We start from the raw sequence: 18,528 nt of genomic DNA on the forward strand, positions 1-18,528 counted from the left end.
TGCCTTCCGAATTGTTATTGAACCTGTACATTTTCTTTCAGTGATTTAAGTACAAGGACAGTAGCTCCAGCTAAACAAGTTTCCAATCGCTCAACATTAAAAAAATCCTCTAGCTTTCCAGTGTTTCCTCTGAAGTGGCATTGCATTTTTGCAGCATGGTCCAAGATCCAATAGAAGACAAACAGAGTTTTTCCACGAGTATTTGACCTCTTTACCAAAATATATATTTTTGCAAAAGCACATCTTCGTTAAGCAACTATTATGTCCATGCTTCAAGGGTTAATGGTACAGTAAGTCAAGAACAATGCCATAAGGACAAGGATAACTGTGAATCCCATTGCCTTTACATTAATCGCCTCGTTCTTACCAGATTCCGGACTATTATCTCAGATCCTGCTTGCACTGCCAGGTGTAATGGTGTAAGCTTGGATGAATCCTGGACGCGCGAGTTCACATTGGCCTGCACACTAATCAGGAATAGAACACTCTCGATGTCAGAGTTCTGCACAGCAATATGAAGAAAGTTCCTCCCCTTGTTATCAATCTGTTGAAGTACAACAGGGAAAAGGCTTATATAACCCAGGGAACATTTCACATGATACTGAAACTGTATAGCAGCAAGACTGCCATTAGGTTTACAACAGAAACTAAACTAGAACATTTATTTGGAGTATTGCGCACAGTTCTGGTTGCCCCATTACAAGAAGCATGTGGAGGCTTCGGAAGGAGTGCACAGGTGGTTTGCCACGATGATGCCTGGATTAGTGGGAATTAGCTACAGGGAGAGGTTGGACAGATTTGGGTTGTTTTCTTTGGAATGGCAGAGATTGTAGGAAGACCCGTTAGAAGCATTTAAAATAAGAGACATCGGTAGGGTAGGCAAATAGAATCCTTATCTCAGGATGGAAAAATCAAATACTAGTGGGCATGGCTTTAAGGTGAGTAGGGCAAAGTTTAAGAGAGATGTGTGGGCATGTTTTCTACAGAGGGTGGTAATTGCCTGGAATGTACTACTGGTTGAAGCAGATACATTAGTGGTATTTAAAATACTTTTTGATGGGCATATGGATATACAGTGAATGGAGGAAGACATAAAATGCTGGAGTAACTCAGGCAGCATCTCTGGATAGGAGGAATGTGCAACGTTTCGGGTCGAGATCCTTCTTCAAACGGAATCAGGGGAGAGGGAGATATAGAGATAAGGAAAAGCAAGGTGTGAAAACGAGACAATGGGGATGCAGATGAAGGAAAATGTAGAATAGATCATTGCTAGCTAAGAGAAGGTAACCAAAGCAAACAGAGATAAAATATAAATGAGGGCAGTCTAGTCAGAGAACTGGGAAGAGGGGAGGGATGGAGGAAGAGGGAAGGCAAACGTTACTTGAAATTAGAGCAGTCAATATTCATATTGGGGTGTAAGCTGCCCAAGCAAAATATGAGGTGTTGTTCATCCAATTTGTGCTGGGCCTCATTGACAATGGAGACCCAGGACAGTAAGTTTAAGAAGGAACTGCAGATGCTGTCTGAAGAAGAGTCTCGACCCGAAACGTCGCCTATTTCCTTCACACCATAGATGCTGCCTCACCCGCTGAGTTTCTCCAGCATTTTTGTCGACCCAGGACAGTAAGGTCAATGTGGGAATGGGAGGGGGAGTTAAAGTGTTTAGCAACCGGGAGATCAGACAGATTAGGCAGACTGAGCGGAGGTGATCAGTGAAAAGATCGGCATGCCTGTGCTTGGTCTCATGGATTATGTGCAGATAGATAAGTGATGGTCTTAACGTAATTATTAGCCCAGACATTGTGGACCAAAGAGTCTGTTCATGTGCAGTACTGTTCTATATTCTAACAAGATAATGTCAGATTGTTTTAACACAAAATATCTAATCTGATTAAACCTAGGAGTGCAAGTTACAACATGGCTTGAGTTGCTTTTCCCCAACAGTGGTCAAGAATTTGCTGCCTGAAATGATAGGTGAGGCAGCAATTTTCACCACAGTGTAGCGCTTGGATATACACTTGTGCAGCTATAACCTGTAGATTAACAATGGAAGGCAGGATAAACCTTGGGTGGCACAGTCTCCATAGCCTCCTGTTGTTGCCATACATTTCTGTGATACTGGGTAGATTGCCCACCAATGCAATACTCCGAGTCCTTGAATGACCAAAATGTTTTTAAATTACAATATTGCTTTGACTAAATCTTTTGCCAAAGTACTTGTGTGTATACACTCAAGCAGCAAGTGTGTAAAAAAGTACTCGACTCTCAAATAATTTTATTCTATGTTAAGCCAATTATTTACAAGGACAAAATCGATGCTTCACTGCTAGCAGAACCAGAAACCAAATTAAACAACAACTGCAGACATTTTAAAGTGTTTTATAGTCGTTTAAGAACTTTGCAAATACCATTATTGTTGTGAAGGATAATGCTGCAGTTCTTTAAAAAAAAGTTCCATGGTATTTTTAATATCCACCAGAGGGGGGCATGTTTCTTCAGTTTAACTTCAGTGTGATGTCTCATCACATGCACCCCAGCCCTAACTCTCCGCCCATACTCCACCCCTACCCCTCCCAATACCACATTGGAATGTTAGCATAGACTACTGTGCTTGGTTAATTACTTTAAGCAGAGTTAGATTTTGGCATCACCACTTTATGTTGGTTCGAAATTACATGTATTTATGGCAGAGTGCAGCTTCCATAGAATATGAAAGATGGGAATTTAGTAAATCAAGGATAGGTGTTGCTTGGTATTTAAAACAAGAAAGGTCAAATGAAAATAATTATTTTAATCCATCATTCAGAAATAAGCAGATCTGGGAGAGGTAAAAAACAACAAAGGAAAAATAGCAGAGAGGACACATTCAACATACAGGTGCACAACCTTTTATCCGAAAGCCTTGGGACCAGACACTTGTCGGATTTCGGACATTTTCGGATTTCCGAATGGAAGATCTTTAGCGTAGATTAGGTAGGTAGCGCGGGCGGCTTGAAAAGTCTGCAGCGACTGCCTCCTCCCCGGAGACCGGGGAATCATTGTAAATCATTGCATAAATGTTAGTCAGTTAGTTTGGAGAGATTTTATGTGGTGGTGGTGGGGTGGGTGGGTGAAGGGGGAAACTTTAATTCTTAGTCCCCTACCTGGTCGGCGACTCCCAACATCGCGGGCGGCGCCGGTTGGAGCTCCGACCCCGGCAACTCGACCCCTGGCTGCGAGGCGCTCCAAATCCAGCGCCGCCCGCGGCCAGACGCCCGCAGCCCCAGCTCCGCGAATGTTGGGAGAAGGCGGCCTCAGCGCCCTGGAGCTCACAGCAACCCGGTAAGGCATTGCCCGCTCCCCGCTGGTATCCCAGCGCTGCGACATTCCCGGAGCTGGGACGTCCGACCGCGGGCGGCGCTGGATTTGGAGCGCCTCGCAGCCAGGGTAGGGTTGCCGGGGTCGGAGCTACAACCGGCACCGCCCGCAGCCCCAGCTGGGAGTTGGCGGCCACAGCGCTGCGGAGCTTACTGCACGGCGACCCGGTAAGGCATTGACCGCTCCCCGCCTCTCCGACCAGGTAGGGGACTAAGAATTAAAGTTTACCCCTTCAACCCCCCCCCCCCCTCACATAAAATCCCTCCAAACTAACTGACTAACATTTAAGCAATGATTTACAGATGTTTAAGTGTCTCCCCGGTCTCGGTGGAGGAGGCAGCCGCTACAGTAGTACAGACCTGGGTTGACCGTGGGTCATTTCGGGTCAAGTTTGGCGCCAAACGCGAGCTTTGGTGTGCAGACGACATCCTGGAAAAAATGGTCGGTTTTCGGAGTTTTCCGGTTTCCGGAACACCGGATAAAAGGTTGTGCACCTGTAGTGAAATCACCTCACTAATGGGCATTACCTCCGAACCTGGAGATAGTGGGTCCTTGGGTTTAATAAGTCTATTCCATGGAACTATGGTTAACTCAACTGTATAGAAAGGGAGTGGAACAGACCAAACAGGATTTAAGTGATGTGGGGGAGTTTCTATGGCCGGTTGGGCCAAATGGGCCTGTATCCACACTATAAGGAAGTAGAAGCATTGGTGTGCTTTCTTGGTCGTTACTTCAATATGGGTGGTCCAGGAATGTGTGCATTGGAATGTGACGTCGTATTTTTTATTGGTTGCATACATCTTATGAGGCTTCAGATTCAAATATAATTACAAGGTTGAAAGGAACAACTCAATGCAGTTACATTGGCCTAAAGAAACACAATGCACTTGATGTACAATAATTACTCAGTTAGCCTGAGCAATAAGCAGGTTCACCAGATAGTAGTTGGATATTACTTCACCAATTTTGGATCGAACTGTTAGAGTTCAGATTTGACACCCGTGCATGAACCACACTGAACAATTCCAAACCCATTTCTTTCTCAAAAATATATAGCCTGTATAAAGGCAGTCGTGTAATGTTGATTTTGCGCTCTTGCCTGCTCAGCTGCTCCTGGCTCTCGTTTGAGGATTGACTCTGCAGCCTTGTTGTTCTTGTACGTCATTGCGCAGGCAAAGGGCGTCAGACCCTGGCGATCCCGCACGTTTAACCGGATATCAGGATGCGAGATCAGAAGCTGAATTATAATGCTGTGCTGATTGCTAATGGCAACGTGGATTGGAGTTCTTCCTTCTGCATCCTTGTAAAGATAAGAGAAACATTTCAATTCGACTTGCCAACAACACGAAAACAATACAACGTTAATGTACAACAGTACCCTGCTAATTTCACAAACAACTACCGGGACGCAAGGTGTCTACATCAACTACAAGAAATTCCTTTTAATAAGTTCACATAAATAATTAATGATGAATTAAAGGCATGATTAAAATGATTTGCAAATATTAAGTCCAAGTGTGTTAAGACTACAACTCTGACTTTCAACTGGGAAATTATTTGGCCCAAGTGCCGACCAGTTAATATTATGTCCAAATGATCGTTCATTCACACTTTTTAAAGTTGCCGAGGAGTTGTACCAATGTGATTAAATTACTCGACTACTATCCAGCATCCTTGTCTTTTGATCCAGAGAACAAGTTACTGCAATATACCATCTACTCCATTCAAATGCAAGTAATTAAACACAGATAGAAGGAAAAGTTGGCATCAGTGACTGTGAAATCACAGTAGTCACAAAATGCTGGAGTAACTCAGCGGGTGAGGCAGCATTTCTGGAGAGAAGGAATGGGTGTAGTTTCGGGTCGAGACCCTTCTTCAGACTGATGTCAGGGGAAGGGGCAGAACAAAGATAGAATGTAGTCGGAGACAGTAGGATTAGTGGGAGAACTGGGAAGGGGAAGGAGAGAGAAAGCAAGGGCTATCTGAAGTTAGAGAAGCCAATGTTCATACCGCAGGGGTGTAAACTACCCAAGCAAAATATGAGGTGCTGTTCCTCGAATTTGCGCTGGGCCGCACTCTTGACAATGGAGGAGGCTCAGGACAGAACGTTCAGATTGGGAATGGGGGAGTAAGAGTTGAAGTGCTGGGCTACTGGGAGATCAGATAGGTTAAAACGGACTGAGAGGAGGGCTTCATCGAAACGATCGCCGAGCCTGCGCTTGTTTTCGTCGATGTAGAGAAGTTGACACCTGGAACAGCGGATACAGTAGATGAGGTTGGAGGAGGTGCACGTGAACCTCTGTCTCACCTGAAAAGACTGTCGGGGTCCTTGGATGGAGTTGAGGGGGGAGGTAATGGGACAGGTGTTGCACCTCCTGCGGTTGCAGGGGAAAGTACCTAGGAAACGGGTGGTTTTGTGAGAAGGGACGAGTTAACCAGGGAGTTACAGAGGGAACAGTCTCTGCAGAAAGCAGAAAGGGGTGGAGATGGGAAGATGTTGCCAGTAGTGGGATCCCATTGGAGGTGGCGAAAATGTCGGAGGATTATATGCTGTATACGACGGCTGATGGGGTGGAAGGTGAGGACAAGGGGGCTCTGTCCTTGTTACGAATGGGGGGAGGGGGAGTAAGAGAAGAGCTGCAGGATATCGAGGTGACCCCAGTGTGAGCCTCATCTATCATGGAAGAGGAGAAACCCCGTTCCCAAAAGAATGAGGACATCTCCGATGCCTTGGTAAGAAACACCTCATCCTGGGCGCAGATACAGCGCGGACGGAGGAATTGGAAGTAGGGGATAGAATTTTGAGGAGACGCAAGTGAGATCATGTGAAATCATTACTTTGTTTGTCGTGCCTTAGCAAATAATCTACCATCCTTGGACGTTCTGACCACAGGCGGCAGCTCCAAACACAGCAACATGGTCAACTAAAAATCTCTGAAGTCTAGGGTGCAATTAGGGATAGGCATTAAATACCAGCTTGGTCTGTAATGACCACATATTGCAAATAAATGCCATGTCTTAACAAGAAAACAAAAAGCCAACAAAAAGGTTCCTATTTAAATCGTTGCACTTCTCTAAACTACCATTACCAAATAATTCAGAGCTCCAAATAAAGCAGTAAATCTGCATAATGATCCGCAGGCCAAGGGGCATGTTGGGAGAGGAAACAAAAGTTAACATTTCGGATCAGAGTTCAGCTCGGTCTTTATTCGATTATTCAGAGGCATTCTGTTTAGTTTTATTATTGTCACATGTGCTGAAGAACAGTGAAAAGCTTCTTTCTGTCCAGCAGAGACTGCTGCACAAAGGACCAAAAAACATCCCTTTTTCCAAGACGCAGTATAGGCAGCCCAGTCAGATCAGCATTCAAAACTCAGGTTTTACTGACATACAAACTAGAAAATATTAACTTTCTTCACTCTAGGTCATTATTCTTGCTATTGAGGAAGTGCAGCGTAGGTTCCCCAGGTTAATTCACGGGATGGCGGGACTGACATATGATGAACTAATGAATCGACTGGGCTTATATTCACTGGAATTTAGAAGGATGAGAGGGGATCTTATAGAAACATGAAATTCTTAAGGGATTGGACAGGCTAGATGCAGGAAAAATCCTCCTGTTGTTGGGAGAGTCCAGAACCAAGGGTCACAGTTTAGAATAAGGGGTAGACCATTTCAGAATGACATGAGGAAAATCTTTTTCACCCAGAGTTGTGAATCTGTGGAATTCTCTGCCACAGTAGGCAGTGGAGGCCATTTCAATGGATGTATTCTAGAGAGTTAGATATAGCTCTCAGAGCTAATGGAATCAAGGGATATGGGGAGAAAGCAGGAATGGGGTACTGATTTTGGATGATCAGGATGATCATACTCCTGCACCTATTTTTTATGTTTCTATTCGCATTTGACATTTTGTAGCAATATAACCCAGGGTGAAATTAATGGATAAATATTACATTGTTTAGTTTACTGTGTGAACAGGTAAAATTGGATAAAGAGTTCGTATGAGCTTCAGTTTTTTTCCTCCTTTTTCTCTCTTCCCACCACTCGCCCATTTTTCTCCCTGACCATGGCTCTGCCCATTTTCATCGTCCACTTCAGATGATTCTTCCGCTACTAAAACCAGTGAACACTATAAGAATGCAAGGAAAGGGATGGCAAAGTACTATAATATTTAAATCTAAAGCTCTATGAAAATACAACATGAGCGTGTTCTTAGATTGAATCGTGCACTCCGCTACCGACCTGAGTATTCACGTTGGCACCGAACTCCAGCAGACACTGCACCACTTCTTCTAGGCCCCAGCTTGCTGCCATGTGCAACGGTGTCTGAGCATCATGTGCCTCCTCATCACCTTCACCATTGGGCCCTGGTCGCCTGGGACTGTTTGTATCACACCCGCTGGCAATTAAAGAGAAACTATGTTGAGGCAAAAGTATAACTGACCGGAGACTCCTCCACATTCTCATTTATTTTGTAAAATATTGAATCATTCCATCTTAAAGTTTCTCCTTCTCCATAAAAAATAAAGCTTGTTTATGCATTGTAGACACGATAGGGTGGCTTTTCCAATTCTCAAACAATGAGACCATTTTGTCATAAAATCAGTGCAAGAAAACTGCATCAGTAGTTCAAAATAGGGCATTGGAAGATACTTGCTTTGAATTACATTATCAGGGAATTTTGTACTGTTCACTTGAGATAAACATAATCTGGAAGCACAACCTGGACTCTAACCTGCTGCTGACCTTCTACCGCTCGTCCATCGAGAGCCTGCTGACATACTGCATTACAGCATGGTATGGCAGCTGTACCATGGCAGACAGGGAGAGGCTTCAGAGGGTAACCAGGACAGCGCAGAGGATCATTGGCTGCCCTCTCCCCTCCCTGATGGACATCTACACCTCCCGCTGCCTTAGCAGGGCAAAGAAGATCATCAAAGACAGCTCCCATCCTGCGTTTGGACTGTTCGACCTGCTGCCCTCTGGAAGGCGCTATAGGTGCATCAAATCCAGGACAAACAGACTCAGGAATAGTTGCTTTCTGAGAATTATATCTACTATAAATTCAAATTCACACATGCACTGACTACACCGCCCAACACGGACTTCCATCTGTATATATGTATATATGTATGTAGCGCCGCAGAATTTGTGCACCTATTCCCCCCCCCCCCCCCCCATCTCCCTTCTGTTTTTTGTTTTTTCTGTTTCTTGTTTTTTGTGCTAAATTGTATGTATGCACTGAGTACGAGCAGCTTTCAGTTTCACTGTACATGTATAGTGACAATAAATGGCATATCTACATGTCAGTAAACAAAATTGCTTTTTCTTAATCATGTTAAGAGCGTGCAAATAACGTTGTAGAATGATGGAGACAAAGATGAACTGTCAAAATAACCAGATACAAGGAACGGCAGATAGTTTACAAAAAAATGACAAAGTGCTAGTGTAAACTCAGCAGGTCAGGCAACATCTTTGGAGAATAAAGATAAGAGACAATTTGGGTCAGGACCCTTCTTCAGTCCGTCGAGTCCCGAACCGAAATGTCACCTGTCCATGTTCTCCAGAAATACTGCCTGACCCTCTGATTACTCCAGCATTTTGTATCTTTCTTTCTCAAAATAACCAGCAGGGCAGCAAGGCTGATTAAGGCATTTAATTTAAAAAGCACCTGCAGACAGATGCCGAGCATGAATATCACACTCAACATAATAATGAAGTTACTCTACAGAAGCTTGGAGGTCACTTGGTGTAGACATTTTACACAGCATCACAATAGGAAAGTGGTCCATAACAAGTGCATTGGACAAATTACACAAAACTTAAGCTCCCCTTCAAAACAAAGATTTCAAGTCGGTGCCCTAAGAGATGTTTTAATGCCATGCAATTTTGAACGTGGGCATTTTAAGATAATCCATTCTATACCTGCGGATGAGGAAGCAGCCAGAATTCTCGTTATTCTCATCAATGGCTCGGTGTAACAAAGTCTGCAGACACCCGCCGGGTCCGGTACCCCAACACGTTGCATCACAGCCATGTCTCACCTGAAATTAAAGGAGTTTTCAGTTTAGGATTGTTTGTTCCGTAGCAATTAAAAATCCAAACAGAAAAGTTGTCCCAGACAATCGAAACTGAACAACAGTAGTTGTAGGACAAATGCAGTGATACTCTACAATTGTAATAACTGACTGGAGGCTAATATCAGAGCTTTCAAATTCTTCTTTGACCAATCTTGAATCATTCTAAATTAAAGTTTCTCATTATTACCCTTCTGTCCGCAGTCACAACGAGACAGATCAACTGATTATCAGGCGCACGCCACCGTTGCCTGGACTCTCTTCATCTCCAGCATATCATAGATATATTCCCTTTGTTCTCCCGTTCCCAATCTTCTCTGCAACTTAAAGCTTGCCCATTTTCACATTGTTCCACTTTTGTTGTAAAGGCATTAAGCCACACACTAACTTTGTTAATTTCTCCACAATTTCTGAGCATCTACACCTGTGTTGTGGTTATTTTAAAATTCTAAAATCTGCAATTACTTGTTTTTTGAAAATTAATTACAGGCTAATGACAAAATTGTTAGGCTAACTGGTCTATAATTGCACAAGTTTCCTTTCTCACCTTTCTTCAATAGCAGAGAGATCCTGTACCAATCTAACGGAAGCTCCTGAATTGAGTAAGGGCATCTGCAATGTGTTCACCTACTTTAGAACACAGGACAGGAATCGGCTGATCATGTGGATTTATCACCATTTAAACAATGATATTTTGCTTTTGTTAATTTGAACAAGATCCTAGCTATGCTTCAAAACATTTTAAGGCATCTATATTTTCCTTTTCCTTTGCAGGAAAATCATTCAACATGCTCACCATGTTACAGCCAGGAATCATTCTGCACTCATGTGGGCCCTGCAGCCCAACTCATCCAAGTCAAATCTTCGATATCATTGAGTCAGCGTTTTGGAGAGAGAAAACGCCTGGGGGTTGAGTTGTGCTGGGACTAGCATATCCATGTAATTTCAAAGATAGCACATCAGCATCTCTACTTTCTTAGAAGCCTTGTCACAGAATACTCCAACGTATAACTGCTGTGCAAGTACAAAAGGGGAGGCTAAACTCTCCAACATCCTTTAGCCAGGAATATTGCAGATAATTCATCCCTGACTTTGTACATGCTACATGTCTGCATTCAGCTAATTCAATTTGGCAATGACAATTACACTGCTGAGAATTCACCCACTGAATTCCCTTAGTCTAATTATTTAGGGTTTAACATCTAGAAACCTTTATTGACTAAAATTTTTACTAGTTGGACCTGGTATTTGGTAAGCAATTTCTTGGGACTCCTCAGAACTGTTCATTTTCTGTTCCATAAGAGAACATGAATTAAATACTATTCACATGCACAGCCATGATCATATTGAATGGCAGTGCAGGCTTGAATGGCCGAATGGCCTACTCCTGCACCTAATTTCTATGTTTCATTAACACTCAAGGATGACACCATCCCCTTGATAATTTCACGTTAACTAAAATGCTCTCTTTGTCCAAAAGGTTATTTTTAGAAATGTGTCTATTCAGCACAACACCATGCATTTTCCTATTTCTCATCACAGATCTGTGTCTCAGCACATTTTTCTGTGTTAATATCATACAGTAATCATGGCAAAGAAAATAATTGTGGCATTTAACATCGTAATGTTGCTTAGTCATCTTGCTGAGCTCGCCTACTTCCTGCCGAAGGTACCATGGAAGGTGTTATGTCCACTTAACACGGGACTGCCAACTTTGCAAGGCTCCTTGCTAGATTTGGTCTTCAAGCCTCTGGACACCAACTTAAACACAATCTTCTGATTGAAGTGTATGGGTCACAACTGAATCATTGCGAATGGATGCTGCAGGCGCTTCAACTAATTGCTGCCTTTTATTTGTGAACTTAGTGGTGATATAATGTGATAGTACATAAAATGCAGTAGACAGAATGGATTACCATTAACAACCAGAATTCCATTCTATCTTTCCTCTGTAGGTTAGGGCAACATCGACTTGTGGCAGTCGTATTCAACACATGGAAGAGGTCGAACAAAAGACTTTCAAATACTTGACAATTCCCAAACGGATGCTTTACTATTGACGAAAACGTGACTCAATGATGTATGGTTACATTTACACTAGAGGTGGCATATTTGAAGAACTAATTGTTTAGAATTTGCATTTTTATCCTTCCCCAGATCTGAGCACAAAGAAAGACGGATCAACCCGAAAACTATGGTAAGAACTCAAATCATTGCTGGGTAGCACTCACCAAAGTGGAGGCAATGTCCTCAAGTCCACTGTCCAGGGCCAGCCACAAAGGTGCATTTCCCTTCTCATCCGGCACAGTCATATCTGCACCTCGTGTACAAAGAGCATCAACAACAAGCGGAAGCTGATTTTTGATGGCTAACTGAAGAGCTGTTTCACTGTCATTAGTTCTGAGGGGGAAAAAAAGACGTGAACTCGGGGGGGAAAAACAAAGGAGATCTGAATGAGAAAAAGTTCTGAATGATAAATGGTCAAAAGGTCATATTCAGTTTTGCACCAAGATCTTAAAGAAGCAGGATGTACCTAGTATCACATCACACTCACCGGACATTTATATCAGCTTGGTGTTCAAGAAGGAAGAGGGCACTTTTGCTGTCTTGCCTCTGAATTGCCATGTGCAGTAGAGTCTGACCATCAGACATACAGTCATTAATGGCTGCCCCTGAACCAAGGAGCTGTGCTGCAATTGTGTGCATGCCTGGAGGAAGAGTGCAGTTTGTACTATGGTTAACTGTTGGTCTTCTGCTTCTCGTGTCAAGTAAGAGAGGTTTTTTTAAAAAGTGACTATCTCAGTTACTCCTGAATATCTTTTAAATTGGTTGATGTAAATTAAATTTTCCCCAATTCTCCAATAAGGGCATATCACACCAAGCATGATATTTCCCATGATCATAACAGACCTAGCTCAGCTAATAACATCCTTCTCAGCATCTCATCCAAGTGGAAATACTCACATTTCTTGAAGAGGAGCAAATACAATAAAATGATAGGAAGCATGCACAATTACCTGTCCACAGAGCCAATCCGAGAACAGTCTGATCTCTGGAATCTTTCAGGCTGAAGTCGGGAATAATGAGCAGATTACTAGCCGCATGAAGTGCATTTGCTAAGTTGATAAAAGAACAAAATTAGTATTCTTTCCAGCTCAGGCCTTCCAAATAAAGTGCAAACAATACCCAATTATTTACTTAGACTAAACTAAATACATTTCTTTCACTGGAGTAAAAAACATAGGAGGCAATTGCATCTGCCAGTTCCCAATTGGGAATCCCTCAAATACCTTATATGGATAACCTCTTGAAATTTAAGGGGCAATGTGCTACCCACACACATCACTGCTCTACAAAACCCTTAGTTTAGTTGAGAGATACAGCATGGAAATGGCCCTTCATATCCACAATAATCATTGATTATCCATTTACACTAGTCCTATATAATCCCTCATCCGTTTGGGGGAATTTACAGAGGCCAATTGATCTACACACCTGCATGTCTTTGGGATGTGGGAGGAAACTGGAGCACCCAGGCGAAACCCATGTGGATACAGGAGAACATGAAAACTCCACACAGGCAGCACCCGAGATGGATCAATCCCAGGAATCTGGCGCTGTGAGGTAGCACCTCTACCCACTGTGCCACGGTGCCACCCTCAACATTGGTTAACAGCACAAATAATCTAAAGGTAATCATGAACGTGTGAGTGCAAGAATTGCAGGAGTGCAGGGTGTTGTGGTGGGGGGGGGGGGGGGGGGGGGGGGGGGGGGGGGGGGAAAGAATAGGATGACTGGGATTGCTCCCTTGGGAAATGGCATGGCCCATCCTTTGTTAGAAGATATGGACAGGGTGACAAAATAATCCCTGCCCACAAAACCCCTGCAAAATCTGAAATCAATTAAGACAGGCACCAATCATTGAACTTTTGGAATGTTTCTGAAAATCAAACTAATCAAATAAATGAAGAGATTAAAATAATGTTTCCATTCCTCGCCAGTGAATTGAAGAAGGATGCAATTCCTTTGCTAGATATAGCTCTACACAGATTATTTGGATAAATTCTATCATGCACCTTCAGCTATTTTCACACTCTGATACTGTGAATTATAAGTAAACAGCTACCAACAAGTTTAGCACTTCTGTAGTTTACATAGGACTATTGGCATTTCTCTGCAAAATCCAGATCATTGTGCACAGACAGACATAGCAGTTCTGACCTGCAAAGTCCAATTTATTATTTTACCATTTACTTTTGAATTTACACTTTTGAGTTAATACAGTATTGAATGTATGGTTCAATCCCAAATAGATGATTTTTTTTGAATACGGGCATCCATAACTCGTTGGAAAATAAGCAAAAACAACTCAAAATGGTACCATATCTCCACAGTGTGGTATTGAATGCAATCAACACCACATAAGTCTGGTAAGAAATTATTAAAAAAGGAGAGAGCGGAAAACAAAACTTATGTACCTATGTTGGACTTTTAAATTTATTATGAGAGTTCGGTCCTGTGGACAGCCGGCATGGGGAGAAATTAATCTCTTGCTTCAAGTGTAAGAGTGTCAGTCATGAGTGGCACTTGTTCTTGTAGGTTCAGATTCATTGCTTTCAACAAATTTAAGTATTAATTTACTGCCATCAGTGGTAATCACCAATAAAAATACTACATATTTAACATGGGGGAAGAATTAATTTATAATTAATGCTAAATGAATGAGTGTATCAGCTGCCAGTTGTGCACATTTGATACTACTGTGAATTTGGATGAATGCAACCAATGGCCAGAATACATTTTCCCTCCATATTTTTTCCCCCAGTCAGTAACATTGTCTGTCAGAGCAAAAACTGGTTAAAACAGACCTGATGACACAATACTGTACACCCTAAGAATACGAACATTAATTGGGCAGATCTGTCAAAATTTGCTTCATGGCAAGGCGAGGAAATGGAACAGAGGGAAAGTGAGAAGAGGGAAAAGCCTGAAATTCTTAATGTTATTCTGAAGCTACAATGATATCTTAATGAGGTAAAGCCGGTGCAGCAAACAAACAGACCTACCTTTCTGCTCCAGTATCACAGATACCACATCTGGATGGTTGTTTGCTATTGCCATGTGAAGTGGCGTCTGCAGGTGAAGGCCATCAGCAGTATCTTGTGACACACCCGTGCCAGTGGGAAGCGGCCGTTTTGTTTGAATGTTGGGATTTGCTCCATGTTGCAATAGTTCTACAGTGAGGTTTGCCAGGCCATGTCGGCAGGCCGTGTGTAGTGGTGTTTCACCCTACATCAATGGTCAGCCAAGTGTGACATGGCGGTGGGAAGAAAACACAAAAGGAGAGACAGAGACCGGGTTAAATACCGAGTGGTTCATATTTTCACAATCTTCATTGGGATCAGTTAATCTTGATCTGCTCCAATTGTGGGATTTTTATTTTCATGAGAAATTCTTAGTACTGGGCCAAAGTTAACCTGCCCAACTTACTCAACACCATATGAGTAATTAGAAACCAAATGGAAAAAAATCGTTGGCCATTCTTTCCTTATGTGCCAATCTAAACATAAGATTGACTAACAGCACAAATCAAAATTTGGAATATGTCTTTCTGCATCTCACCACAGTGTGGAACTTTTATTAATGTAACAGAATGTGTGTTTGGTTTGGCGACGGTCAACATAATGAAGCCACTGAAGTATTTTAATATGATGCTTCATACTGCACAATTCCTTGGAATAAAAGTTAATGCAATCAAATGTTGGCCAACACATGGAACACAAATATGTTGAGATTTTCCCCCAAAGATATTTATTGACTTAATTTATAACAAATGGAAAAAGTCTCCTTGAAGACTATTGTTCACTCACCCATTGATTGATGTGATTCACTTTGGCACCATGAGCAACCAGGAAAAGTGCAGCAGCTTCATTTTTGCTCTCAGATGCTCTTTGCATCAAACAATTATCTGGCATGGAATTTAGAGTGTTAAATGCAGTTCATTGCATTAAATGTCTCCAAAAGCACAATGTAATTAAATTATTTCACCTATTCCTAAAGTGTCCATACTGTATCAGTCTCACATAGCAGTTTCTGCAAGTGAACAATGCCAAGCCTACTCAGGTAAAGCTTAGAGTTGGGGGATAACTAGAAAGGTGAATACATTTATTTTAAGATTAGTTGGGCAGGAATTTACTTGCAGCCAGTGGATAAAACGGGTCTGGGAAGCCATGAGTGGTGAAAAGATAGGGTAGCAATATGATAAGTATACCACAGCAGTGTCTTCAGTTTAAACCAGCATCTGCAGTTCCTTCTTACACATGCCACAGCAGTAGTTAGTTTTAAAAGAAGAATTGGAACAGAATACAGATAGAAGGATTTGAATATAGAGGGATAGATAGGGGAACCAAAGATGATTATTTGGAACTTTTGAGAAAATAACTTCTACTGCTAGTGACACAGAATTGGGAAGATGCCTTTTGATTTTGTAGTCTTACTTTGAGTTAAGGTTGAAATACATACACAAAATTCAGATACGACTTTAAAAAAAGCAAAATTACCGAACAGACAGAATCTAGTAGACTAGACAAACTAGACGCATACTCAAATGTATCATATACATAGCAGAATGCCATAGCAGCTAGGCATGAAATATCTGAATTTTTGAGAAAAAGTATAGCAGAGAAAATGAAAAGGTATACAGAAAAATTAAGTGGGGGGAAGAAAGGAAATAGAATGTTTGTGCAAAATAAATAATCTATACAATTGTAAATAGCCTTGCGCTTCTTCAACGGTCAACCCTATTGGCCAATGGCCTCATGAGTGGGAGAGTCTAGGACCAGAGAGCACAGCATCAGAATAAAAGGACATACATTTAGAATGGACATGAGGGGGAATTTCATCGTGGTGAATCTGTGGAATTCATTGCCACAGAGTATTGTATCATTCATTGTCCGAGTATTGGGCCCAAGTCATTAAGTATTTTTAAATCGGAGATTGATGGGTTCTTGATTAGTAACAGTGTCAAAGGTTACAGGGAGAAGATCTAGGCCCTTGATGGATAGATTCTTGATGGTCATACTGCCAATTGCTGGGTCATACCAGCATGAATTTGAAAGCATTAATCATTCTAATTTAAAATAATACCATTTTTACAGTGCATTCAGAAAGTATTCAGACCCCTTCACTTTTTCCACATTTTGTTATGTTACAGCCTTATTCTAAAATGGATTAAATTCTCTTTTTTTTTTTAAATCATCAATCTACACACAATACCCCATAATAAAAAAGTGAAAACAGGTGTTTAGAAATTTTGGCAAAGTAATTAAAAATAAATAACAGAAATATCACATTTACATAAGTATTCAGACCCTTTACTCAGTACTTTGTTGAGGCACCTTTGGCAGCGATTACAGCCTCAAGACTTCTTGGTATGATGCTACAAGCTTGGCACACCTGTATTTGGGTAATTTCTCCCATTCTTCTCTGCAGATCCCCTCAAGCTCTGTCAGGTTGGATGGGGAGCGTTGATGCACAGCTATTTTCAGGTCCCTCCAGAGATGTTTGATCGGGTTCAAGACCGGGCTCTGGCTGAACCACTCAAGGACATTCACAAATTTGTCACAAAGATGAAGCCACTCCTGCATTGTCTTGGCTGTGCTTAGGGCTACTGTCTTGTTAGAAGGTGAACCTACACCCCAGTCTGAGGTCCAGAACGCTCTGGAGCAGGTTTTCATCAAGGATCTCTCTGTACTTAGCTCCGTTCATCTTTCCCTCGATCCCGACTAGTCTCCCAGTTCCTGCCGCTAAAAAAACCATCCCCACAGCATGATGTTGCCACAGCCATGCTTCGTCGTAGGTATGGTATTGGCCAGGTGATGAGCGGTGCCTGGTTTCCTCCAGACATGACGGTTGGCATTCAGGCCAAAGAGTTCAATCTTGGTTTCATCAGACCAGAGAATCTTGTTTCTCATGGTCTGAGAGTCCTTTTGGCAAATTCCAAGCGGGCTGTCGTGCCTTTTACTGAGGAGTAACTTCCATCTGGCCACTACCATAAAAGCCTGATTGGTGGAGTGCTGCATATATAGTTGTCCTTCCGGAAGGTTCTCCCATCTCCACAGAGGAACTCTGGAGCTCGGTCAGAGTGACCATTGGGTTCTTGGTCACCTCCCTGACCAAGGCCCTTCTCCCCCGATTGCTCAGTTAGGCCGGGCAACTAGCTCTTTGAAGAGTCCTGGTGGTTCCAAAGTTCTTCCATTTAAGAATGATGGAGGCTACTGCGCTCTTCGGGGCCTGCAATGCTGCAGAAATTGTTTTATACCCTTCCCCAGATCTGTGTCTCGACACAATCCTGTCTCGGAGGACTATGGACAATTCCTTTGTCTTCATGGCTTGGTTTTTACTCTGACATGCATTGTCAATTGTGGGACCTTATATGGACAGGTGTGTGCCTTTCCAAATCATGTCCAGTCAATTTAATTTACCACTGGTGAACTCCAATCAAGTTGTAGAAATCTCAAGGATAATCAATGGAAACAGGGTGAACCTAAGCTCAATTTTGAGTATCATAGCAAAGGGTCTGAATACTTATGTAAATGTGATATTTCAGTTATGTTTTTTTTATTACTTTACAGAAATTTCGAAACACCGGTTTTCGCTTTTTTATTATGGGGGGTATTGCGTGTAGATTGATGATTTAAAAAAATTAATTTTAGAATGCTTTAACGTAACAAAATGTGGAAAAAGTGAAGGGGTCTGAATACTTTCTGAATGCACTGTATATCTAACTTTACTCGCTGGCTACTGGTTCCTTACCTTTTGCATCTGGAGCATCAGGATTACTGCCTCGTGCTATAAGCTTTGCAGCAAAACTATTCTCATCAAAAGAGGTGCCGTTCACAACCTGAACATCATCAAATGGATTCACTGATTGATCAGAATCCACCGTTATATCCTGAAGTGCTAACCACAGTGCAGTACTTCCTTCGTGATCCTTTAACTCCAAATCACATCTGGAACAAACATTTAAAAATCAGTGCTGAATACAACTTGACTTCGGAATTAAAAAGGGTTCTCTTAGAAGACAATGATA

The 18,528-nt window shown here is 42.2% G+C and overlaps 1 protein-coding gene across 1 annotated transcript in view; it reads right to left on the reverse strand.

Moving 5' to 3' along the window:
• ankfy1 (ankyrin repeat and FYVE domain containing 1) overlaps window positions 1-18,528 on the reverse strand; it is a 58,956-nt gene that overhangs the window by 12,705 nt on the left and 27,723 nt on the right. The window contains exons 10-19 of the mRNA XM_055657840.1: window positions 18,252-18,448; window positions 15,308-15,405; window positions 14,504-14,726; window positions 12,455-12,553; window positions 11,992-12,145; window positions 11,669-11,837; window positions 9,286-9,404; window positions 7,603-7,759; window positions 4,457-4,657; window positions 368-544 (exon numbers count right to left, since the gene is read on the reverse strand). Of these exons, the coding sequence (XP_055513815.1) occupies window positions 368-544; window positions 4,457-4,657; window positions 7,603-7,759; window positions 9,286-9,404; window positions 11,669-11,837; window positions 11,992-12,145; window positions 12,455-12,553; window positions 14,504-14,726; window positions 15,308-15,405; window positions 18,252-18,448 (1,594 nt within the window). The remainder of the gene's footprint in view (window positions 1-367; window positions 545-4,456; window positions 4,658-7,602; window positions 7,760-9,285; window positions 9,405-11,668; window positions 11,838-11,991; window positions 12,146-12,454; window positions 12,554-14,503; window positions 14,727-15,307; window positions 15,406-18,251; window positions 18,449-18,528) is intronic.

The sequence above is a fragment of the Leucoraja erinacea genome, chromosome 28 (assembly GCF_028641065.1).
Source record: "Leucoraja erinacea ecotype New England chromosome 28, Leri_hhj_1, whole genome shotgun sequence".
Lineage (NCBI taxonomy): Eukaryota > Metazoa > Chordata > Chondrichthyes > Rajiformes > Rajidae > Leucoraja > Leucoraja erinaceus.